Genomic DNA, 26,972 nt, shown 5'->3' with positions numbered 1-26,972 from the left:
AAGATGGACCACGACATTCCTTAAAAATCTCATTTTGTGTTCCTCATAAGAAAGAAAGTCATACAGATTTAAAAAGACATAAGGGGGAGTAAAGTATGGCAACATTTTCATTTTTAGGTGAACTATCCCTTCAAATGACAGCACACAAGTAGCTAAATAAATTAATTTCTGAGAAGATAAAGTTGTCTCTAACTGTTTAGATCAAATATATCACATAAAACAGGTATTCACATGTGATAAAAATCACTTAGCGATGCTCTTCGTTTCATCCTATTTTTGTGGGAAATGAGTAACTTCACTCTGTTTTGTGAGAAAAGCAAATAAGCAAATACAAGCTGTTTCCGAATGGCCAGTATTAAGCACTAAGTCCAGTTAAGCTTGCGGTCCTCCAATGTTTTGTTTAGAGCAAAATGGTTTCTCCCGCCATTTTTTACTGTTGTTGTAATTGAATGACCTCTGCTGAACTCTAGTTACACATATAAGTATCAATGTGGAAGCATAACAATTCACAAAAATAATATTTCTGGACCAGACAAGTCTGAAGCCCAAGTTCAAACACTTCTCTACTCGAGACTTATTCTTTTTATTGTGTTTCAAGAGTCAAATCTCGTAGTCAATTGGTGAAGTTCTGGGTGACTACAAAACAGAGACTAGCTGTCTTCACCTACCCTCTATTCGGCATGTTTTCGTAGCATGTTATTCGAGAGCTTTTGGACCATGAGTTTATGTCCGAACGCCAGGTTACAGCGGGGGGCTGGGTATGTGCCTGTGTATGGACAAAGAGGCAATCCAACTTTTTCCGTGGTTTGTTATTTTTTCAATGGGTTTGATTATTGTTTCTTTACTTCCTGCTTTTATAGAAATACCCGACAAAAGCCTAATGTCAATTTCTGGCCATCTTGCATCCTGTTTGTGGCCTCCAGGCAGATCTTAAATGGTTTCAACCAGTAAAACGTGCCAAAGATGTCAGCTGGATGAAGCTTTTGACATGGAGAAATATGCAACCTTTACACCAAATGCTTGCATATAATTTAACCATATTAGGGATTTAATGTAATAGTTCACCAAAAAATTGAAAGTTTGCCATTAGGGTTAATCCATGTTCAAATTAACTAAATTTCAGAAAATTACCCAGCTGAAATTTTTTATTGTGTTAATATCTGAAGAAAATTGAAAAGAAATAATGATGAATGTAAAAATAGTAAATGCCACGGATCAATATGTATAAAGTAATCAATTAATTTGGAAAACAGCACACATTTACGTGATTAAATCAAATAAATATAAGTGATTTATGTTCTCTGTTGGTCTCTCTGGGACTGTTGGCTCTCATCCTGTTCACCTGTGTTTCACCCGCTTGAAATATGCTTTACTTTTAGTCTCTGTTTAATATTTTAGGTTTAATTGCTGTACAGCGTCTTTGGGCTTTGGAAAGGCACTAATAAAAAGTAAACATTATTATTATATTCCTGAGAGCCCCACATGACTTCTTTGTAAATGTTCCATTTCATCATTTGATTTGTAACTAGTAGCACCTAATAAACAAGCAAAACAAATTTTTATAAATGTTTCTAGATCAAATAATTTTCCTAAAAATGTATGTCCTCGTATGTGGAATTTGAAGTTGTGAAATTTTAAGAAATACCAAGCTATAGAGAATCAGATATGTTTGTTCATCAAATAGTTTGTCCAGGAGTGTTGGTTATTCATGTTTTTGAGACATTATAGACATTACAGTTAATTTTTTATATTTAGCCTTGTTTTAAGAGAATGTATCTTGAATATAAGTGTATTTTGTCTTTACTGCACTCGCTGAAGTAAAACCAAGTGAAAAAATACATTTATCTGTAGTAGGGCTGGGACAACGCGGCGACGCAAAAAATACGTCGACGCAAAATATGCGCGCCGATTCGTCAGACCCAAAACAAAGATGGCGGCGCCGGAGAGTAGTAGCAACACTTTTTAAGCAGCACTTAAAAGATGCACTTTTTTCAGTAAGCTAGGACTATGTGTTTTCACATAAATGTTAAATTCTGTTGGTTCAGGAAGGACATAATGACAGGCTGCTGGCTCCCACTGTCGCTGTTAATTTTTATTTATTTTTGTTGGAAAAGCACTCTCTGTATTAGCTTAAAGCCCTCAAGTTTACATTGGTTACTGTATTCTTTCAATTGCTCTAAACAAGTATTTTGGGTGACCTTTTTATTTTTTTATTGAATGCTAGACATCAAGTTGTTGTTATTTTAATCTGAAAGAAGAATTACAAGATGCACGTTTTTTCAGTAAGCTAGGCCTATGTGTTTTCAAGGCTTCAAGGTTTTATTGAATGCTACCTCTGACTAAATGCATTAATTGGCACTTGTGTAATCTTTTATTTTGGAATTTTAAGAGCAATAAACATATATTGCAATGTTAAAGGGGTCATATCATGCCATTTTTGTACAAGTAAATATGAATCTTTAGGGTCTAAATGAAAACTTTGTAATATACTTTTATTAAAAATTCTCATTAATATTTTAAGAAAACACTAATTTTACCTGCTCAAAAACAGCTCTGTTTTCAGCACGCCGTTTCAGAGCATATGACTTTAAATGATAATGAGCTTTGGTCACCCCGCCTCTCCGTTCTGGAGTTATTCTCCGTATAACTGTTTTTTTGACATTAGTTCTTAATCAGTAACATACAAGTAAACCAGGTGTAACTTAGTGTTACCATGTTAACTGTAACACCTGCGTACACAGTTTTTAATAACACAATAACCATAACGCGTTGTTCATTATAAACGTGGGATTATGAATTATATTGAGAACGTCGTAACGTTATGGAAAACATGCTGTAATGTACCCTGAGTGTAAACATTAGCCACATTCATTGTGAAGCGTGCAAGCGATTTGCAAAGATTAATATAAAGGTTAATAAAGCGTTACACTTACTTCTTCTGGAGGTGCAGAGGGAATATAAATAGTTGGTACCGAATCTTTTTCAGCAGCAGCTTCTTAGCAAAACCAGCTTTATACTGACCCTCGTTTATAAAGCAGTCTGGTGAAAAATGATTCGCGCAAACATGAACGCATTGACGTTGCTCGTGGGGAATATTCCCATCGTAAACAAAACTCAGCCACTGCGTCTTCAGCGGTTCAGATTTAGGAACATCAAAATGACTGCTGTGTTCGTTATTACACCGAAGAACAGAACACCACAATCGCACATTCTGCTCCAGTGTATCAACAATGATGACGGACTATGATTGACAGCTCGCTCACGAGCGAGGGCGGGTCTGTGTTGAAACACTGCTGTCAATCAACAATCCTGGGAGGGGCGTCCGACCGTGTGACGTCACACGGTCGAACGGCTCGATTTGAGGCAGGGGAAAATATATAAGGAGATTAAAACAAAAACACTGGATGGATTTTTATCATAATAGGATGGTTGTGTACAGGCACAGCCAACACACATTTCAGTACAATCAACTTGAAAAAGTGCATGTACCATTATATGACCCCTTTAAGGAAATCCTGTTTTTTATTCATTCAGATATGTAAATCAACATGTATAAATTGCTATTAGTCAATTAATGGGGAGATAATCGAAACTGAATCGGACTGAAAAAAAAAATAAAAAAATATGAATCGTTAGATTAATCGTTTAAAAAATAATCGTTTATCCCAGCCCTAATCTGTAAGATAAATTCACTAAAAGCAAGTCTAAATATCTTATATGCTGCTTCTCAAGTAAATGTCTCTTGTTTTAAGGATTTTCAGACAATTTTAAATGGAAAACAAGACAAAAACACTTGATAAATATAGGATTTTTTGCAGTGAATTTCTTTACTGAATTAAACTTAATAAAAAGTTTTTTTTTCCCTTTCAGAAAATGTCATTCAGAAGTATTTTTAAAAGATGAGTGTGTCCTCTTTATTGTTAGTAAGCACATTTAATACAACCTTCGGGGGAAAATGCAAGCAATCCACTATGTTAGCTAGATTTACGTGCAAACACACAAAAAAACTTTATGAGGTCTTGGCTATCAGCCAGCGGGTGAGTTGTATAAACAAATCCACTCAAGTTGTCATCCTTTCGCCACAAACCTGAGAGCAGACATCGAGTTTGGGCTGAGGAAATATTCTCCTCTCATCTGTGTTTAAAGCAACCTCCCCGTGTGAAGGGGTGCGACGAGGAGTGAAGAGCGGAGACAGCCTCTCAGTGAGTGCACTGTTTATTTGTGTTAGACTGCAGTTTGAAGAGGAAACATGAGATCGCGCCACACTGCGAGCTTAAACTGAAACAAAAACATTAATAATTTAACGATTTATTGAGTAATTCCAGCTTACAAGACCATCATATAAATATCAAGCAGCTTTTAAGTGTAGGCAAAGATTTCCTAAATCTATTATGCATATAAAGATTCATTTTTAGTTTAATCCATTAAAAAATACTTAGAAGACCATTTTGTACCCTTTGTCCCTTGAATTAAACAGGGATATACCCCATAATGACAAAGCAAAAAACAGATTTTTGATAACTTTGCAAATTTATTAAAAAGAAAAAACTGAAATATCACATTAGCATAAGTATTCAGACCCTTTGCTGATTGATTGGACATGATTTGGAATGGCACACACGTCTATATAAGGTCTCACAGCTGAAAAATGCATATTTTCAAGCAAAAACCAAACCATGAGGTGAAAGGAACTGACTGCAGAGCTCAGAGACAGGACTGTGTCGAGGCACAGATCTGGGGAAGGCTACAACATATTTCTGTCTGCATTGAAGGTTCCCAAGGGCACAGTGTCATACATAATTCTTAAATGCAAGTAGTTGGTACTCTTTCTAGAGCTGGCCAGCTGGCCAAATTGAGCAGAGTCTTGGAAAGAGAGGTGACCAAGAACCCGATGGCCAATCTGGTTGAGCTCCAGAGATCATGTGTGGAGATGGGAGAAACTTGCAGAAGGACCACTCCACCAATCTGGGCTTTATGACAGTATCCAGATGGAAGCCTCTCCTTAGAGCAAAACACACAAAAAAAAGCACCTAAAGGACTCTCAGACTTTGAGAAACAGACTCTGGTCTGATGAAACAAAGATTGATCTGTTTGGCCTCAATTCCAAGCGTTTTGTCTGGAAGAAACCAGGCACCGCTCATCACCTACGCAATATCATCCCAACGGTGGTGGTAGCATCATGCTATGGGGGTGTCTTTCAGCGGCAGGGACTGGAAGACTGGTCAGGGTTGAAGGAAAGCTGAACGCCACAAAATACAGAGATATCCTTAATGAAAACCTGGTCCAGAGCGCTCAGGACCTCAGACTGGGCCGAAAGTTCACCTTCCAAAACAAAAATGACCCTAAGGCACACAGCCAAGACAACGCAAGAGTTGCTTAGGGACAACACAGTGAATGTCAGTGAGTGGTCCAGCCAGAGCCCGGACTTGAACCCAATCGAATACGAGAACTGAAAATGGCTGCCCACCGACGGTCCCCATCCAACCTGACACAGCTTGAGAGGATCTGCTGAGAAGATTGGCAGAAAATCCCCAAATCCAGGTGTGCAAAGCTTTTCGCATCTTACCCAAAAAGACTTGAGGCTGTAATCACTGCCAAAGGTGCTTCAACTAAGTACTGAGTTAAGGGTCTGAATAACCATGTCAATGTGATATTTCAATTTTTTCTTTTTAATAAATTTGCTAAGTTGCCAAAAATCTGTTTTTTGCTTTGATATTATGGGGTATGGAGTAGAGATTAATGTGAAGAGTTTTTTATTTTATTTAAAGCATTTTAGCATAAGGGTGCAACATAAAATGTGAAAAACAATGAAGGGGTATGAATACTTTCTGAATGCACTGTATATGTAAACGACTATTATATGACTGGCTAAGCTCTTTGCGTGTGATACATACTGTGAAAGTGAATACATTTCAGTTGTTTCAGCACCTCTAAAGTTTATTTCACCTACTGCTGTGATACGCATAACGTGCCTCTTAAAATAATATTGGATGGGGGACAGGTTGGTACTGTTAAAATTGTATAAATTACGTTTAAAAAGTCAACAAACTTAATTGAAGTGCGAGTATCCCTGCATGATTTGCATAACAAAAGCATCAAATTGTAATCAGAATTCTGCACCACATATCTCATCTGCATAGAAGTTAAATACATACTACGCTGTTCTAATTTGGCACACACATAGTTTTCTTACACAAATGTAGCTGTAGGTATGTTATCATTACAGTGAAGAACTCGACGAGGTGGATGAAGAAACAGGGCTCACATAGAGCAGGGCTTAACACTGCTCTACTGGAAAGCTCCGCTCCTTGAGTGATGTTTTGATCCCAATAAAAACAGATCAGCAGTGCAGCTTGGAAACAGTTTATCTGAGCGGCCCTCGAGAGGTGTGTGTATGTGCCCTCACCCCCTTCCTGTGCAACACAGAGGGGCCAATATTTCACAAACAAGAGCCCAGTGTTCAAAGATGGATGGTCACTTTCACCTCGGGATAGAGACCCTTTAATGGGCTGTAAACCTTTCAGTTTCTAAATATCATGTTTTTGAATGCACAACACGAATAAGTGTGAAAGGCTAGCATCACTATTATTGTTGTTCATACTTATGGTTATGTGTTTTGGAAAATCCCTAACCTCGAGAATATTACTTTGCTGTGTACTCACCCTGCAAAGTGCTAAAGACATGAATGATATCTCAAATCATGTGGTTTGTTGAGGAGAGGTATGCTGTTACATTTATATTTAAATTAAACTTTTTGTCTGGTGGTTTATAATATGAATTAAAAAAAATCCCACAGATATACAGTTCATTGAAGGAGGTCCCTGAGCCATATATAGAAAACAGAATACCACAGAAACCTGAGGGTGGACTCTTCTGTCTTGGACCAGTAAGCAACGGCCTAGCCATCAGCCAGAATATACCAGCAACCATCTAACAATAACCCAGCTATCATCCAGAACACTCTAGCAACTGCACAGTAACGCCAAGGAAACAAAATAGACACATCAGCAACCAACCAAAACTCCCTAGTAGCTATAAAGCAATGCCCTGATAACCTCTCCAAACTCCCTAGTGACTTCACAGCAACCAAGCAGAAAACTCTAGCAACTGCACAGCAAAGCCACGGAAAGTGGCAACCACCCAGATCACACTAGCAACTGCACAGCAACACACTGGTTACCACCTAGAACACCATAGCAAATCAAAATATGGTTTGTTAATTACGCATGTCTCATAATGAGGTTTGAAATGTGCCCTAAACAAACATTTAATGTAGGGCTGTCAGTAGATTAAATTTTTTTATCGTGATTAATCACACTTTTTTTTTTTACCGCAATTAATCTCAGATTTGGAAAATGCTGACATTTCACAACATATATACTTATTTTCCTTTCAAAATGCAATAAATGTCATCTTAGGAAAGAACACAATATTTAACAATAGACTGCTTTATTAACATTTTCCAAACAAAGCCTTCAACAATATAAAGATTGCAATGCACTAAAATATCACCACTTCAAGTAACATTAAATGTTACCCAAAGGGGCAATTCCACTGAAATGAAAACCATAACTTGGAAAAATGGCGATTTCAATCTTATTTCAATTCATCATGCAGCCTTGATGGGTATTATAACATAATATATCTCAGCGGTCGAAGTCTGCAGATTTCAAAGCATTTCGGATGGCTTCCACTCATAATATGAGTGCTGCTTTCATAACTTTCACGTCCATAATGAAGAGATTTCACATCCATAATGCCGTTTTTTTCCCCCGTTTATGTGAAAGCGACAATGAATAAAACAATATATATTAGAAGTTCTTAAGACTGGCAACCCTTCTTAATGCTGTGGCTATTATTATTTGTGAATTGTGCATTTCAATTCACAGAATTTTTACAAACGTTTGGTCTCCAAAAACTACATTTTTGTCACATCCGTAACGCAAGTTTGTCCAGCCTGAAACATTTCTGATGTCTGAACTCAGTCTGAACTGTATTTTCACCATTCATTTCTTCCATAGACTTTTTATAAATGGAAGGAAAGGAAGCATGAAAAGGAAACGAGGATGTACAATTTTAGAAATGAGAAGCACCCATTGAAGCACTGTTGTGGTGTGTGTGTGTGTGTCAGTATAATGACTCTGGGCAGACACATTACAAAGGTTCCGCCCTCCCAACAAGTGTTTATGCTTGTTTATGCTGTAATAACTATAAATGTGTTAATTGCGATTAACACGTTAACCTTTTTTAATAAATCTACATAAAAAAAAGATATACTACAAATATTTTTTTAGAATAAATGTAACCCATGGTTTATACATTCTTTCAAACATAAACACCACCACCCATTATCACAAGCAAAAATCATAAAAATATACCAGACTACATCTGTGGCCGTATCCTGAAGACGTTTTCTTGCCGCCATTATTTAAGCATCTTAATCTTGCTTTTCACCCTTGATGTCACGTCTACAAGATGAACTGGGATGGCCAAACAGAGCAGCCATTCTCTGATCAGAGAGAGCAGCTGTATAATCTAAGGTTGCTGTCCAGGTCATGTCTACATTGATTTGGCCGTACAGTACCACACTACGCCTTTTATGATACAACACAATTGGCCCATCTGTAGATTAGGCCGAGGGGCAGACTGCAGCCACCACAGAAGATCTATTTGTTCTGGGCTAATGCTGTGACTAAAAGGGTTTCATGTCATGTACTTACAGTATAGAATTGCAGTGTGAAATGCAGCAAAGACATTGGGCTACATTCAGTTCAGTCACCTCTTTTAAATTCACAAACGGTTGCTTGTGCGAGCACATATAGAGAAAGTGATTGAACAAATCTAACAGAGAGACTTTTGTGAAGATATATGGGCTGTTTATCAAAATTAGCTTCGTGACAAGGACAAAACATCAGTGCAATTGAACAAACCGCTAACTGTGATGCCCACAATAGCATTGCATGTCTGCTTTAAATGTACACCTGTCAAATTAGAGCAAACATGTGCTCTCAAATGGATGCACATAATCACAAATTAACTAGGGCTTGGGAAAAATGCTAACGGAATATTATCCCAGTCACTATTTACTTCCATAGCATCTTTATTCCATATAATGAAACTGAAAAGTAACGGAGACTGTGAGTCCTACAGTCCTAACATTTAGCTAAACATCTCCTTTTGTGTCTCATGGAAGAACAAGTCATACAGATTTGGAACAAATAGAGAGTAAATGAAGGCTTTTGGAGAATTGACCCTTTTATAAATGTTAATTTGTACTTTGTACTTGTACATATGCAAACACGCACATAGAAGGGATGCATAATGTCCAGGCAATTTGAAAAGTAACTGGAGGCACTCAAACACAGGTGCACTTCTGGTCCTTATGTTGTTCCACTGGTGCGTCAAATTACACACACAGAGAGAGAAAGGGAAAATCCTCAGAACAAATGAAATGACACAGAACGAGTTGACATTCAAACATTAATCACATCCATTCAGCCATCAGCACACACACTGGCTTTCATCACACACTAATCATATGCGACAGGCGGCTCTGCGGGAGTCAAAATAAATATATCTGAATGCATCTTGATAAGTAAATGTTTCATACATTAGTGAGAATCTATTGGTAAGAAAGGTATAGCTGAACATTTGAACTTATAGACAAGAGGGCAGAGAAAAAAGAAAGAAAGAAATTAAATGGGAGAGGAGGAGGGATGCAGAAAACAGATGGCAAAGAAAAAGAAAAGGCACTTAAAGATGTTTTTCTTATTAGCCAACTTTACAACGTTTTTACCAGAAAATTTTAGAAGGCCTTAATATTAGTTTAGGCCGATCGATCGATCGATCGATCGATCGATAGATAGATAGATAGATAGACAGACCCTGAATGATAGACAGACAGCTAGATAGATAGATAGATAGACAGACAGACAGACAGACACCAGGAGTGTGGCAGTGAACTGTGCAGTCGACTGAAATAAGGTGTGTGCTGAGTGTCATGACAGTAGCAATGCAGCTCTGATGCAGCAATTCATTTACACAGAACCACAGCCTAAAACCTTCAGTTACCAAAATCTGCAACACTATTCTTATGCTGCCAAGAAAATGCTGATATTTCCTTGAGGAAATGCAAATCTGGTTCAGAAGAATCACAACTGTCCTTTTGGTCCACCCAGACCTTCAAACTAAATAATACAAATGCCATTTCTTGCTGTCAGGTATGTATTTGTCTCTGTGTAAGCATCTCTGGACCCCTGATGTTCAGAAGGGAGGACACAGACACCTCAAAGAGAAGTAGACAATCTGTCTCACAGAGACTGCATTGACCTCAGGAGCAAAACAAAAGAACATTCCACAGCGTTGCCCTAGAGGAACACTGCCATCTAAAGACAGCAAAACAAACTGCATGGTAGGGCTGGGCCAAGATCAGTCATCGGCTGCACTAAAAAATAGCAAGGAAAATTTTGGCTGAGGATACAGAAGCTTGTTTTAATAGGACGTTAAGTATGAGTAATTTTCAATGAGTATCTTTCATCAAGACCAGGCGTGAACAGAGTTATCATAAAATTACTCAGCAGCACTTTTTAACAGACTGCTGACTGAGGGTTTAAAAACAGTAGTGTGTTCTCAGGCCACAGTTATTCAGAGCCAGCTCTGAGATGTTGACTATAATAAATGTATTTAATTTCATTTAAACTTGGCAGATGCTTTTATCCAAATCAGCTTAAAGCACATTCAAGCTTATATTTTCGATCTGAACCTCAAATATGAATCTAAAGCTCAGTTTACAGAAGTTTTGAGTAAAAATTAATTGCAAAAACAACCTATTAAGTTAAAGACATGAAATAGGATTCACAAACCAATTAACTTCCAAAGTGTCAAGCAATTTTTGAGAAACAGAATATTCAGCAGGACTTTATACACGGCGGGACTTGATTTGATCTAGCATGATTTGATTAGCTCATGAAAAGTTGGCGTGTAATATAATTTGTTAACAGTAGTTTTCCCTACTTGTGTGATCTTGGCTGCGTCAGCAGAAAAACAATTGTCTCAGGGGCAGGGAAAATAATTACTTGATTTTATTATATAGCATTGATGTGCACTGATGAAACACAATAAGACTAATTTCCAACAATAACACACTGGGTAGGCAGCTCATCCTTGCACATTAGAGATTGTGTGTGTACCTGGTTCCTCTTTGTCTTGGTACTGCCTCACCAGGATTGGTGCAGGTCTGTGCACCACCTGTGTAGTCTCTGTGCTCTAAACACAAAAAGATGAGAGGAGATGAGAAATGAACAATAGCAGATGACAAAAGTAAATAGTAACTGAAGTAGTAGGGGCGTAGGGTGGACACTGTATGCAGAGGGATTAGACAAGAACAGAGGGGAAAGACATTGTTTCAATCTCTTCCTCATACAGGGGGGTAAATCCTTACACATGGACAGTCTACAGACCGGGAATCCAGTGTTAATGAGGGTCTCAGGAGTGTGCAAACACCACTAAAGAGAGGACTTTGTTTGTTCCCCAGAGTAGAACTCAGCGTACACACTGATGCAGACAAAAAACTCCTAATTGATTTGAAAGAGCATCACATATTCTACATACTATAGAACTTTGAGATAACAAGCACACCAAGCAGATGTAAAGTAGATCACGGTCGCAAGTCTGTTAATTAACACTTTATAATAAATAGGGATGCATCAATGTGAACATTTTTACAGATACCGATATCAACAAAAACCAATTGGTAAACCATTCTGATACCGATATTTACTTACTGTACCTTATTTTATCAGCAGATCACCGTTTTACTAAGGAATGCTTAAAAAATTTACAAAGAAAGAGGCAGAAAAAGCGCCTTTTTACTGTTCTAACAATAAACATTTTCCATGTTTATTGTTTCCATTTCCATGAAGGTTTAAAATTGGCCAATAACTTTCCAATAAATATCGGCAGCCGATACATCCCTAAAAATAACTTTCATGCATTAATTTGTCATTAAACATTATTCCATATCTCTCTGGAATACTTTATTCTGATTTGTTAATCATGGTATTCTGTGGTCAAATACATAACTCTATATAGTTTATAATAGACTGCTTAACTGTACAATTGACTGTGTCCTACATAGCTGTGCTAGTTTCATTTCTTAATTCTAAATCCTACGCTAAAAGCGCTATGACTTTAACTGAATATTGGCACATAGATGTACTCAGGCTGGGACTATTATCAAACTTGTGATGTTTGGTGCAGATTGGACATTGTATGTATGAGTTATAACAACTTCCTGTTTCATGGCAAAACATCGAACATTGTCAGACCGCCACAGGTGCGCCGTGCAGTGAAAACTCTAAAGCTTCACAATTTAGCATTATCAATGTCTTTTGTTTAGACCAGAGATGCTAACTCCAGTCCTGGAGAGCCACTGTCCTGAAGATTTTAACTCCAATCCTAATCTAACATACCTGACCAAACTAATCAAGGTCTCTAGGATAACTTAAAAAAATTAAGGGCAGGTGTGTTTGATTAGGGTTGGAGCTAAATTCTGCTGGACAGTGGCTCTCCAGGACCAGAGTTGGTCAACCCTGGATTAGACTGACTGAATATGATATTGATCCGATGATATCTTTAGAAGGAGTTTGTTAAAGTACGAGGCCTGGAAATGGTAAAAACTGAGCAAAAATTGGAGAGAAAATCAAAATGCCTGACTTCCTGTTGAGTTTAGGGCATGGGTCCAAGAGACTTATTTATAGGTCTTGGCATGTTACACATGTGTACTGAGTTGTTTTACAAGTAGGTGAAACGTAGCACAAGGCGCACAATGTTGACATTTTGTAGGTGCCGCTATCGAGGCATTTTGCCACACCTCATTCTGATGTAAATTTTCACCACTTTTGGCCCGTGTCCAAAGTTTTGTGAGTTTTCGAGTATGTTTAGGCCTTCAAAAATGCGATTCACTTTGGAAAAAAATTATACGGAATAATAATAAATGGAGCAGATACAATAGGGTCCTCGCACCTTGGTGCTCTGGTGCCCTAATTATGTTTTTTTCTCACACGCTCACTGTGTAAGATTGAGATATCTACCTGCTGATGTGCCGTATCCACTGGCTGAGGGGAGGAGACAGTAAGTTCATGATAATCTTCAGCCTCTGGCAGCCCACTGTCTTGAACCACAACACCTGGTTGACCTGGATTCAACAACATGGCAGTATTTCAGAATACATGCAAGTCCCACCTTGAACTAAAGCAATATTTGATTGCTGTAAATACTCAACAAGTCCAACAAGTTCAATAGATTAAGTAAAAATGTACTCTTTTTACTTTCTTAATACACATTCCTTGTCTTATCAAAATGTAACAACTTGCTCCATCTCTGAAACAATGTTCATTTTCGCCTGACGTCACAAAGCATGCTTATTTTTTAAATAACCACTTGACATATAGAGATCACTTTTACAATCCAATCAACTCATAATGGATAAAATCAAGTCCCACATTTTGTTCTCGTTTAATATCCTGTTTCCATTGAAAATATGTCACATTGAAGAAGTGAAATGGATTGTGAACTTTAGCATGTGCATTCACTGGGAATCAAACTAATGACCTTGGCGATGATAACGCCATGCTTTAATAGTTGGGCAACAGGAATAGCCTTTAAAAACGCACATAAAATGCCTACACTGGTCATATTCAAGCAAACACAATCTTCCAACCATAGATTGTAACATGTTAACACAGATTCAAGAATCGTCTCGGGAGATTGAATGTGACGTTTCAAACAACTTTGATTTGTCTCTGTTATGGGGACACTATTGCAGTTGAGAGGAAAGCAAAACAGCTTTAAATTCTCGCACCGTCAAGTATGAACTCTTGTCCGTGCTGCTGAGGTGAGTGTGTTTTTTTCTTTTTGCATTGGCAGTGCTAGTCTCTAAGCAACACTGAGGTTTCTTTATACTGTGAGCAGAGCAGTCTTGGCTTAAAGTAAATATTGGCTTAGGCCAACACAGTAAGAGGTTTGGAATCTACACCAGCGTTCCATTGCCTGGGACTCATAACTTATATGTACTGTCCACACACTTTTGGAGAGCCGAACACTTTAAACACACTAGTCATGTATTTTAAATGCAAATAAAAGACACATGCTACTTTAAAGGAATATTCCGGGTTCAAAACAAGTTAAGCTCAATAGATGGCATTTATGACATTATATTGATTACCACAAAAATTAATTTCGACTTAATTTCGAAAGCGAAAATGATGGTTACAGTGAGGCACTTACAATGGAATTGAATGGGGCCAATCTGGAAACGCAAAACACTCACTGTTTCAAGAGTATAGCCGCAAGACGTAAACAATTTAAGTGTTAACATGATTTAAGTGTGATAAAATCACTCACTATTATATTTTCTGTGCAAAGTTTTATCCAATTTTACAACTTCCTTGTCATGACGACCATAAAAACAATCAGCAATAAACAAATACACAAGTTTAACAGAATAATGTAATTGCTTTTATAAAATTATAAGTTTTACATTTCTGCCTATACCTCTCCAAGCATTTGCCCCACTCACTTCCATTGTGCATCAATTTAACCTAAATACTTGCTTGTAATAGAATATTCCATTAACCTTTCCAAATCAACTCTGCTTTGTAACTTTACTAATACTTTTTGGACAGTCTGTGATATTTTAAAACATGATCCAAAAATAATATTGACCCAAAGTCCAACACAGCTTTAATTAACTGCTAAAACTGATCTTTAAATTAGAGATAGATTATTGGTTTGACTGATATTTTTTACTGATTTTCACTTTAGAGACACTTTAGAAACTGTTCTACTTTTTATGCATTTGGCAGATGCTTTTATCCGCAGTGACTTACAGTACATTGCATTCAATGTTCACATTTTATCAGTTGGTGTGCTCCCTTTGAAACAAACCAATGATCTTGATGTTGCTAGCACCATGCAGTTGAGCCAAAAGTGCTGTCATTTGGTGGACCTCTAATATATGTATTGTTTTGCATAAATTACTAGTTGCAAGTGAGAAATGTATAGAAGTTTCAGCATTACACTTAGACATAGCCTAAAGCAACATAATTAAAATGGCATAAAAATACAATAATATTTGTTTTTAGTAACAATTTCTTGTTGATATTAATAACTGTTTATAATTTATTTTTTACATAAATATTATTAATTAATATTTTATTTATGATTAAATTATATTATTCATGAAGAATATTATGTCTTTATATTTGTAGTATAATGACTTTTATTGATTATTATTCCAAAAAGCAGAAATAAAACAATAATTAAAAATCAGTTCTGCATATCATTATCGGATATTTGTTTTTAAGTGAGAAACACATCATTTTAAAAGTAACAATTAGACATAACCCAAACAACTTTGCATAATTATAATTGTGTAAATAATAAAAATAAAACAGCTGTTTTTAGTAACAACTATTTATTGTTAACATAAATAATTATAGTTCATTATTAATTTCATTATTATTATATTATTTTATTTATAATGCATATTATGTTGTACAGTAAAAAGATACATTATTTTGTTTTTAAAAGCAGAAATATAACAATAATTAAAAATCAGTTCTGGACATTTATTCTCAAATGAGAAGCACATACACTTTAAGCGTAAAACTAGAGCGCAACAGTGTGCACTTTTTCAGCTGTCTGGGTTCCGGAAGTATTTTTTATATTAATTTCTTCCATAAAAACCTAAATTTTTTACAGGAGTTGTAAAGCATGAACCAAACTAACCAGCTCAAAGGTGAATTGCATTATTACAGAGACTTTGTTTTAAGGCAAAAAAGTTCTTGAAAATGCAACAAAAAGACAAAAGTTACAAGTCTGTGTACATAGTGTCATTCATGAAGACACAAACTACTAATCTCATGAAGCATTGCAAATGCTTAGGAAATACATAAAACTATTGATTTTATGTTGTTGATTATATTTATAAAATAATATCATTTATTTCAGAATATTCAAATATACAGAAATATATACACTGGTGGCCAAAAGTTTGTATTAATGTACATACTTTGCTGTTTTGGAAGGAAATTGGTACTTTAATTCACCAAAGTGGCATTCAACTGATAATAAAGTATAGTCAGGATGTAAAAAACAGCATCACTATTTAAAAAAGGGAATTTGTGATCAAATCTAGACAAAACCCATTTCCAGCAGCCATCACTCCAACACCTTATCATTGAGTAATCATGCTAAATTGTTAATTTGGTAATAGGAAAACACTTGCCATTATATCAAACACAGTTAAATTAAGCTTAACATTGTCTTTGTGTTTGTTTTTGAGAAATTCGTCAGTCAATCATTGTTTTGAGGAATGAAGGCTATACAATGCTTGAAATTGCCAAACAACTGAAGATTTCATACAAAGATGTACACTACAGTCTTCAAAGACAAAGGATTACTGGCTCTAACAAGGACAGAAAGAGATGTGGAAGGCCAGATGTACAACTAAACAAGAGGATAAGTACATCAGAGTCTCTAGTTTGAGAAATAGACACCTCACATGTCCTCAGCTGACAGCTTCATTGAATTCTACCCGCTCAACACCAGTTTCATGTGCAAGAGTAAAGAGAAGACTCAGGGGTGCCTTATGAGAAGAATTGCAAAGAAAAAGCCACTTTTGAAACAGAAAAACAAAAACAAAATGGTTGGAATGGGCAAAGAGACAACAAATAATTGGAAAAGAGTGTTATGGATCTTAACCCCATTGAGCGTTTGTGGGATCAGCTAGACTGTAAGGTGCGTGAGAAGTGCCTGACAAGACAGCCACATCTATGGCAAGTGCTACAGGAAGCATGGGGTGAAATGTCACATGAGTATCTGGACAAATTGACAGCAAGAGATCTGCAAAGCTGTCATTGCTGCACGTGGAGAATTTTATGAGAACTCTTTGAAGTAGTTTAAGAAGTTCTGAACATGTTATTAATGTCCTGACTATACATTGTGATCAGTTGAATGCCACTTTGGTGAATAAAAGTACCAATTTCTTTCCATAAGAGCAAAATCTGTACATTATTCCAAACTTTTGGCCACCACTGTAAGTAGTTTGAGAGTGCAGGGAGAACAACTCGCTTGCGTCATTCAGAGTGCGTCACGGGAGTGGGTGGTTGCTTACGGTCTTATTTTGAGGGCTTTGTTGGCCGCGGTTCTCTGATTGGTGAAGCTTTCTGTGCTGGACAATGGGTAATGTAGTTGTTCAACAGGAATTCCACTATTAAAGACAACAAAAAATAACGCAGACGTATTGCTTCAACGGAAGCATAAACCATCGATGATCAACCTCGGAGCTCATGATGGGTCTGTCTCTAAAGGTTTATAAGTTAGCATTGAAAATCTATTAGTATATGGAAGAAATTAATGGGATTTTTTACTTCTGGAACCAGACTGCTGCACACTAATAGATATAGCCCAAAACAACTTTGCAGAATTATAATGGCATAAATAATAAATTAATTATAGCTGTTAATAATAATAATAATAACAACACCTATATATTAATATAATTGTAAAAAATAAAAGCATTGCTTACATTAACTATTGCTACTTATTTTTATTACTAAATTACTAAATGCATTTCATGTTGTTATTGTTGTATAGTATAATGGATTTATTTATTTATTATTGTTAAAAAAGTAGAAATAAAACAATAATTAAAAATCTGTTCTGCTTATCGGTTATAAGGCATTAAGAAATAAAAAAAAATCACCAGTATCTCGCTCAGTAATATTAATAATAAAAAAAAATCTCGGTCAATCTCTACTTTAAATGTCTCAGTTATTTCATCAGGGGAATGCACATCGGGCAGGGAATTATCAGATAAACATTAGCAGAGAGAGAGAGAAGGGTCTTTGCGGTTGTGTTTGGACGATGTTCAGAGGCTGTGGAAAAGGATGCTCAGAGTGGGAGTGGGGCTGTTTCCGTTCTGTTCCCTGAGCCCCAATTCTGATAAACTATCCAGACAGGCTGGTTTCCCCTGTGTCGATCGGAGCTCTCTCTTGAAGCAAATACAGCTCAATTCCCTGTATCCATATAACACGGGAAGTGTGAGACATGCCCCATTAGACATGCCCACACGCACAGCTAGTTATACTGCCAAAATGGTACAGGAAAAGGACATGGCCACCCAAATGGCCCCAGAGAGTTAACAGGTAAAAAAAAACAGAGATTAATGATGAACAATGTAAAAAAGTGAGATGCTGTTTAAATATTTGTAGGAGGTGAGCAAAACAACTTTGCTGTTATGACTTTGACGTTTAAAACCTGGGGCCTGGGTAGCTCAGCAAGTAAAGACGCCGACTACCACACCTGGAGTCGCAAGTTAGAATCCAGGGCGTGATGAGTGACTCCAGTCAGGCTGCCTAAGCAACCAATTGTCCCGGCTGCTAGGGTGGGTAGAGTCACGTTGGGTTAACCTCCTCGTCTCTATAATGTGGTTCTCGCTCTCAGTGGGGAGCTTGGTGAGTTGTGCGTGGATGCCGCAGAGAATAGGGTGAAGTCTCCACACGCACTAGGTCTCTGCGTAACACGCTCAACATGCCACGTGATAAGATGCGCGGATTGACAGTCTCAGACTGAGGCAACTGAGATTCGTCCTCCGCCACCTGGATTGAGGTGAGTCACTATGCCACCATGAGGACCTAGAGTGCATTGGGAATTCCAAATTGGGGAGAAAATCCCCCCCAAAAACCTACCTACCCACCTATATATATATATATATATATATATATATATATATACACACACAAACACAGTGGGTTTCCAAAGTTAATTCATCTACCTGTGATTGTGTGTGTGTATATGTGCACTTGCTTGTATGGATATTTTTATACCTGTGTGTTCAGTGAGCACCTGTCCAGGTGATGTAAGTGTTGCGTGGGGTGAGAGATCTTTGTTTCTGTTCTGTGTGTATCTCTGCTGGTCTATGAGAGAGTGTCCCGTCAGCACACTCTCCTCTGCAGCAGACAGGGGTGGTCTCTGACCTTCACTGATCTCCCCACTGCTCTCCTCCTCCCACCATCTCTGAAAGAGAAAGATGAATAATAATGCTCATTTATCCAGTTTGAACGTGTCACTAGCGCCATCTTCTGGATAAGAGTAGAACTGAGATAGCAATATTTCAAGCAGGCATGATTGACATGATTTCATTACATTCAAATGATAAATATCCATCATTCACACAGAAAACTCAATCAAACTTGTATAATATGTAAACTTGCTTCCGTACATACATCCATATACTGTATGCAACAAGCAATTGTACCTTAATTTAACCCTGTGAGAACGTAACCTTAAAGAATTTAATTCATTTTTGTGAAACCGTTAAGTGGGCCGGTTCGTTCAATGTACAGGTAAGTTAAAAAAAAATCAATTAGTTTGAATCATCATTCATAGGTGTCCCTATGTGGCATTTTACATGTTCTTATTTGTAGTAAAACAAATGTTTAGTTAATATAGCTCTTTATTACTACTGCTTTTGATTAAGTTTGAAAATGATAGATAGTGACAAATGTTGCTTTATATTGCATATCAAAGACAAACGTTCTTTCTTACAGTCACTTTGCATTTCAATTTAACCGAATCTTTAAAAAGAACCATTTCAAAAGATTTGATCACAAATCGGACATCATTCATGATAACTGCCTTTTTTGAGTCATGTGATACCTCTGGCTGCTGTGATCGGCTCACAGTGCCATGTTCCATCCTGGCCAACAGAGACAGGACAGGGTCATGATGGGCAGGGAGGAGTGGAGCTCTGATCACCTGACCCTCACTGGGCGGGTCGTAGTCCTGACAACCAGAAAGCTTTGTATCAGAAAAGTTCATCTAGATATTATACAACATCTTCATAAACTTGGATTGTATTATTTTGCAGTCAAACATTCACCATGTCCTGGACTCCAAGTAGAGAACTGTTCAGGCTGGTCAACAAATTAGGAAGAATAACTCCCTCTTCTTCCAGAACTGGATAAAAAGAAAGATGTTTCAAGAACAATATGCACAAAAATGTGTTACAAGTCTATGAGCTCTGTTTCAAATCCAAGTGAGGTGCCAACCTATACAACATTTAGGCATCAATGGAACACTCTAGATATGAAGGCTGATACAAACAGTATTGCATGCATCCTTTGCGCATAACACAATCCCAATGTATTGCAACAAGGTGAAAATATTCAACCTTGTAGGCAGTAGTCAGTGGTTGGGTGAATATTTAGATGTGTACGAGTGTGTGTTTGTGATGTGGTACCTCTAACCACTGCCATCTGGCTGTGAGTGAGCAGCAGCTCTCCCTCTGAGATGTGTCTGGCTGCTGTCTCTGTGACAGTCACACTGGAGCTGGAGTTGCTCTCCTCAGTTGAGGTAGATTCAGAGAAAGCAGCAGCAGGAGGGAGTGGAGGTTCCTGGCTTACAGGAGCTGGAAGAAGTGGTGGTGGAGGTGTCTGTAGTTTGGAGTTGAGCGGGGAGAATGGAGGTATGGCTGATTCTTCCTCCTCGTCCTCTCGGGCAACTGACATCACACTGTTTGGAAAGAAGAAAAAGGGCATGTCAAAGCATATTCCTTGTACAGTATGTCTACACTGAAATAGAAGAAAAACACTACCACATTATTACTTATTTATCATTCATAAAAGTTGGCCATTATAAAAGAGGTCATTTAAAAGTGGAAGTCTTGTGGTCTGTTCACACAGGATGTGTTCATGGGTTATAAACATCAGGAAATAAAACTGTGAAACATGTCACAAAGGTCAAAGGAATCCATATAGACCATGGTTGCATATATATCAACAATTAGAAACAATGTAGAGGAATGTAGGAACACGTCCTATGTGAACAGTCTCTTAAAGGTACAGTGGCAAAAACAGCCTGTTTACTGTAATTCAAAGGGTCAGAGAGTGCAATGGAAATGGTCATGCAGAACTAAATGACCTCTAAAATATTATGTTATTATGACTTTAAAGAAATAGTTTACCCAAAAATGGAATTTCTCTCATAATTTACTCATGCCATCCAAGATGTGTGACTTTCATTCTTCGGAAGAAAACAAACAAAGATTTTTAGAAAAATATATCAGCTCTGTTGGTACAATGCAAGTGAATGGGGTCCAAAAATTTGAATCTCCCAAAAGCACATAAAGGAAGCATAAAATGAATTCCTAAGACATCGTGATTGTGCCTAGAGAATGCAATCGCAAGATGTACAGTGAAAAGGAGTAACAATTTGGTCTGATATAACTCAAAACCTATTGGATTGCTTCAAAAGACATGGATTAAACATCTGGAGTATTATAGATTACTTTTACACTGCCTTTATATGCTTTTTGGAGCTTCAAAGTTTTGGTCACCATTCACATGCATTGTATGGACCTACACAGGTGAGATATTCTTCTAAAAAAATCTTTGTGTGTGTTCAGCAGAAGAAAAGAAAATCATACACATCTGAGATAGCATGAGGGCGAGTAAATGATGAGAATTTTCATTTTTGTTTGAACTATTCCTTTAATACCAAAGCCTTGAACCGCACTGTGAAAAAAAATAATTTCACTTGGTGAACCTTTTTTTTTTTTTTTTAAGGTTTTTTTAGTTTCTCTCTCTCTCTCTCAATTTCAGAAGTCATACTTATCAAACATGTCACAGTAACTTAACCGGACAACGTAGATATATCGCGATCGGTTATCAAACAAGTAATGTTCGATTCATAAAAGCATGACAAGCAATATCAGCTTCAACAACCCTACCAGGAAACATATCCAAGTATTATAGCAGGTAAACAACTTCGCCAAACGGATAACAGATAATCATCCATTTAGACGGCACCAATGCTGTCCTGAGTGTTATTGAAGTGAACTGAACAGTGTAGATAGTTTCTCCAGAACATCATAAGCCAGCGATTTCACGCCAAATCGAACCTGACAGCTCAAAATACAAATAAGTTTTATAGGCCTTAGTAAGATAAGGACATAGTTTTGAACACTGATTGTTTATGAACTCAAATAATAATGGCAATTTGTTCATTTTTAACCAGAAAATCTTACATAATGCAGCTTTAAGATTTGAAAAACATTCTTGTTACAGTATTATATAACTATAAATAGACATATCAAGCACCACAGCTGTCATCTGTCACCATTTCATGCTTTCTGACAGTGGCACCTGGTGGCCGAGGTTGGTACCGCATGCTAATTGTTAGCTAGCATACAAAAAAAAATTGTATCTCTTGTTTTGCCACTTGAGGAGAAAAAACAAAATTTTGAGAAAGAGAAAAAAATATTTGGAATCATAGGCTCAGGAAGGCAATAACACACCTAAAAAAAACGTTTTCTTCAAGTGGATTTTTTTTCACACTGCGGTAAAAAGTGTAGAGTATGACCCCTTTGAATAAAAGTACTGTTGCTTTGAGCAGTTTGTAAAAATATAGAATCACAAAGCCCTTTTCATTGTATTTATGCTATCCCTATTTATCGGTATATGAAGATGTATTTACTCTTTTTAACAGCAGGGGGCACTGTGGGCCTATATATATTTCCTCTTCAACAGTCTTCACAAAATTCATTACTAGGCCCATTTTTTTTAGAGGTACAAACACTACCCATTTTTGCTACCGCAAACAGTCAATTGAACGGTTTCACTACTGGCAACAAGATTTCAGAAATGGGTGTAAAGAACTCATTATTTTGGCTTTACATAAACACTTCATGTAACAAAAAAGCTCATAAGAATAAACAAGATGCACATTAACGGTGACTGCTGCTCTTCTCTCTCGCTATGTGGACCTTCCTCCTTTAGGGGTAGCTCTGTTCCTGCCCAGGGGTGGTTCTGCAGGCTGGTTGAGTCTGGACTCTGATTGGCTGGAGGACGAGAGGGTGTGACCACTCTGGTGGGAGATGGGATTGGTGTAGTAGCTGGTGTGTCCACAGGAATTTTAACTGGACCTGAAACAAAGACAGAAACTCTCCAGACCTGACGGATGTGTGAACAACTGTGCTAACACCTTAAATGTTTGCTATGTATGTAAGCAGCCAGGGACCAAAATGAATACTCAGCAAGCACCAAATGCAAGTAAAATAAATGGAGTTACTAACCAATTGGCTGGTAACAGTATTAGAAATTGAAAAATTGGGTTTATCTGAATTGTAAGAACAACAGACTGACCTGATGTAAGTAATGTGACCGATTCAAATCGAAGACTTGCAATCCGTGTAATAAAGAAAATGTTATTGTGACTTGATTGTAGACAACTTTTACCACGGTTGAAAATGTATTTTCAGAAATTATCAAGTATGCCAACTTTTTTCTCCAGATGTCAATGTGGTGACATGTGTGGAATATTCCTTGCATTAAGCCACCAAAATAAAAATGTGAGGAATAAACTTTTTGTGATGGATACAGTCTTACCATAGACTGGCTTATCACATATACGGCACTGCAAGTTTATAAATCAAAAGAGAGTTTTCTGTATTTCGAGATCCTATTTTTTGTACCTTTACTATACAGTGAATACGGTTTCAGATTAAAATGACTTGAATCGACTTATTTTTATTTTTCATATATATATATATATATATATATATATATATATATATATATATATATATATATATATATATATATATATATACAAATAATGCAACACTATTTGTGGGCAGTGCATTTTCTCAATTACAGTCCCATTACAGTGTTAAAAACTTAATTTTCAACCCTGTTGGCAGTGTGTAGACTGATTCAGTATGGTCATAAAAATCAATCCTCTGTCCTACCTGGTGAAGCAGATTGCTGATGTTGGTTTTCTTTGGCAGATAGAGCCGTAGAAAGATGCTCAGAGAGATCAGGGGTTCTGACAGGAGACGTTGGCTCATTTACGCTGGGCTCAGGAGTCGGAATTGGTGTCGGTACCGTAGTTACCTCCTGAAATGTTAGCACAATGTTAACACAGCGCTACCACAAAACAAATGCTTTTGATGTCATTACTCAATATTTAATGTGTTAACATCATGATGAACAAATAAGAGTTTAAAATACAATGTGTCGTGTGTGTGCATGCAAGCACCTCCTGAGTGTGATTTTCTTTTGTTTGGGCAATGGCAGTGGGCACTCTCTGTGTCTCTCTCTGTCCCAGCATCACAGCAATAGTTTCAGCCAGTACCTCATTCACACACTGTCTTATGAGCTCAGAGTCCACTGGTACCCCTGTGTCCACAAACAACTGCAGACCACCTCCACCTGCGGCCTCCACTGTCACACAAAACAACACAGAGAGAACAATCACCTGGTATACATGTAGCATCATTTGCTACTGTTAACATGATTATGATTGCCATTGGTAGGATGATTTCCACTATTATTGTTTTTACTATGAATAGGGTGGCTCTGTGACACTTTCACTTTCTGTTCTGTTTGCTTGAGGATCATTACCATTCCAATACAGCAATATTAGCTCAATCAGTGGCATGAGTTCTGAGCAGGAATATCGGGTTGTGTGGCCAATGGAAGAGAGCTTAGAGGATGTGTTTTAAAAAAGTAATTATGGCCACGTACACACTGCAGCAAAGATGTCACTTCATCTTTTTGTGCTTAATCGTGTTCTGTACACACACAGTTCAGTAAAATGCGGGAGTGACAACCGGATTCTACAACCCAAATAACTCCAAGAAATTCCATGTAGTGTGTACGTTACTGAACTGAACAACTAGTTGTTAAAGGGGTCATGTCATAAGGAATACAATTTTCCTTGATATTTTGACATATGAGAGGTCATTCTACAATAATAACCTCATGTAAATTTCAAAATCTAAACTTAATCCCCAAAGCAATAAAAGCATTTTTTGAAACCAAAGTACAAAAACATCTCGTTCTCTACTGCTGCGACTTCCCTACGTTATTCGGGGGCCCATTAATTCATGACTGTCCCTTCAGCGAAAAAACATTAATGCCTACTTTGTTATTGCATCCTTGGTCTCGCCCACTGGTGCTTCAGTTCATAAACTAAGAGAGAGCAAGACAAAAAGGCCTACTGTTGCTAATATGTAACTATTCCTGAACACCAAAGGGGACCCATCTGGACTATTTTGAAATTCTTTTGATTATAAACATGCACTAGACAGACATCTTTGACCACTGTCTTGTATCTGGCCCTGCTTTTAAAAGACGCTGTGTCAAATTACAACTCTGAAAAGGAGAAGCATTTCGGTTTCATTCAGCTGCTGTGCTTCTTGTTGTTTTGAGCAAAAACCTATTAAAGCATATTAAATTTGCTGATCTGCACTATTTTTATTGTTGGTGTATATAAACATCCACTAGATTGAAGTTTTTGACCGTTTTGATGTGTTTCCAGCAATGTGATACGGTATATGTCTACGTCTATTCACTGTGCTTTGCACAATGCACAGTATGTTAATTGTTTTTGCCTCATACCAGCGTGGATTGTATGTTTTTATTTCAACTCATATCACTGTGGTTTGCTTGTGAACCTGTCATAATATGGTTAAAGCTTTGCAAAAAATATGTGCTTATGCCAAAACTAAGCATTTCAGACAGAGGGCCAGAGACAGGTTCAAAAATGATCATATATTACTAAATTATTATTGTTTTGGTGCAAAACAACTTTACTACCATTATCAGTGGACCTCAGGGAAGATAAAATTATGAAAAAAAGCATTTCAAGACCCCTTTAATGATTAGATTAACGGCGCAAGTGAGATGTGTCTGTCTTCTCCTGCAGCACTTAACACAAATATATGTATTTGTCTTCACATTCATATATTCCAGTCTCTCCCTTCACTGTAGTTTCTCTCATCAGCCCTGCGGTCTCGGGGTATTGCTATGGTTATCACTTGAGTAACTCCTATATTCCATACACACATGGAATAAAAATGTAAGGACATTTAAATAAGGCTGTCACTCTTGAAACTTTGTAGTGCATATGTGGCCTATATTGGATTAACAAAGCATACAACAACAGCATAGGTCTTTAATATTTAATAAGTTGCTCTTTTTTTTCTTTTTCTTTCTCTCTCTCTCTTTCTCTGACAGTTCATCAGACAATCTACCAAGCTAGCTGTTTCTTTTACTGTAGTTCTGTCTGTATAACCATTCAAAAACTCTTTTAAACTTTCAACTTTTCCTATCAAGTTATTTTTGCAATTCCATTTGGTATTGCAGAAATGACACAATTGTGGATAATAAAGTTATAATTATTTAAAGAGCTAAAACTCTTAATATGCATTCAACTAATAATATGCATATGCATGAAACATCACACATGTTGAATTCCGTAAAATGTTCCTCCATAAAGCATTTTTGAAATTGTGTTTGCCAGCAAAGTATTTTCAAAGCACCAATCTGAGACCCACGTTGCCTCTCATCCAACCTATTCTGAATTCTTGCAAATGTAGGCATTTTGGACCAGCACTATTAAAATGCTAATATACACAGCTGACATTCTTTGCAGGGGTCCTGTTTCCTTTTGTCTAGGGCAAGGCTGCATTTGAATGCAAACGCATTTCCTCTACAGGAGGAAGAGTCCAGTCAAACTGTGAATATGCTGACGACAGTTTGCTGATGGCAGACTTGTAGCATCCTCTGCATATTTGATACATCATTGATCTTTCTATTACACGAAAGCAAGAATTAATGAGGCAGGCCCTCCACGGCGGCTGAGCAGAAGTGACGTGGCGTAAATGGAGGGACAGAATGGAGGAGGAGTAGAGGGGCTGAAGACGAGCAATCACGCATTAATGAGGAAACACAATATTGCGGCGTGCTGACATGCTTGACAAATGAGCAGCTTGCTTTTGTAGACACTATGAATTAAAATTATGATCTTGTAGATGGAAAATTGGTGCAGTTCTATCATTCTTGCTGGTTTATGTCAGGCGTTATTGATTGTTTTGTTGATTTTTAACATTGACTAGACATGTT

General features: G+C 37.2%; 1 protein-coding gene across 1 annotated transcript in view; it reads right to left on the bottom strand.

The window, feature by feature from the left end:
• kiaa0586 (KIAA0586 ortholog) overlaps positions 1 to 26,972 on the bottom strand; it is a 158,936-nt gene that overhangs the window by 27,948 nt on the left and 104,016 nt on the right. Inside the window, exons 22-30 of the mRNA XM_052145731.1 lie at positions 24,103 to 24,287; positions 23,813 to 23,960; positions 22,789 to 22,987; positions 20,306 to 20,577; positions 19,946 to 20,022; positions 19,723 to 19,848; positions 18,891 to 19,080; positions 13,092 to 13,195; positions 11,190 to 11,265 (exon numbers count right to left, since the gene is read on the bottom strand). Coding sequence (XP_052001691.1) covers positions 11,190 to 11,265; positions 13,092 to 13,195; positions 18,891 to 19,080; positions 19,723 to 19,848; positions 19,946 to 20,022; positions 20,306 to 20,577; positions 22,789 to 22,987; positions 23,813 to 23,960; positions 24,103 to 24,287 — 1,377 coding nt within the window. The remainder of the gene's footprint in view (positions 1 to 11,189; positions 11,266 to 13,091; positions 13,196 to 18,890; positions 19,081 to 19,722; positions 19,849 to 19,945; positions 20,023 to 20,305; positions 20,578 to 22,788; positions 22,988 to 23,812; positions 23,961 to 24,102; positions 24,288 to 26,972) is intronic.

This window comes from Xyrauchen texanus, chromosome 16 (assembly GCF_025860055.1).
Source record: "Xyrauchen texanus isolate HMW12.3.18 chromosome 16, RBS_HiC_50CHRs, whole genome shotgun sequence".
In the NCBI taxonomy this organism is placed as follows: domain Eukaryota; kingdom Metazoa; phylum Chordata; class Actinopteri; order Cypriniformes; family Catostomidae; genus Xyrauchen; species Xyrauchen texanus.
This window is presented reverse-complemented; position numbering and strand designations above follow the sequence as displayed.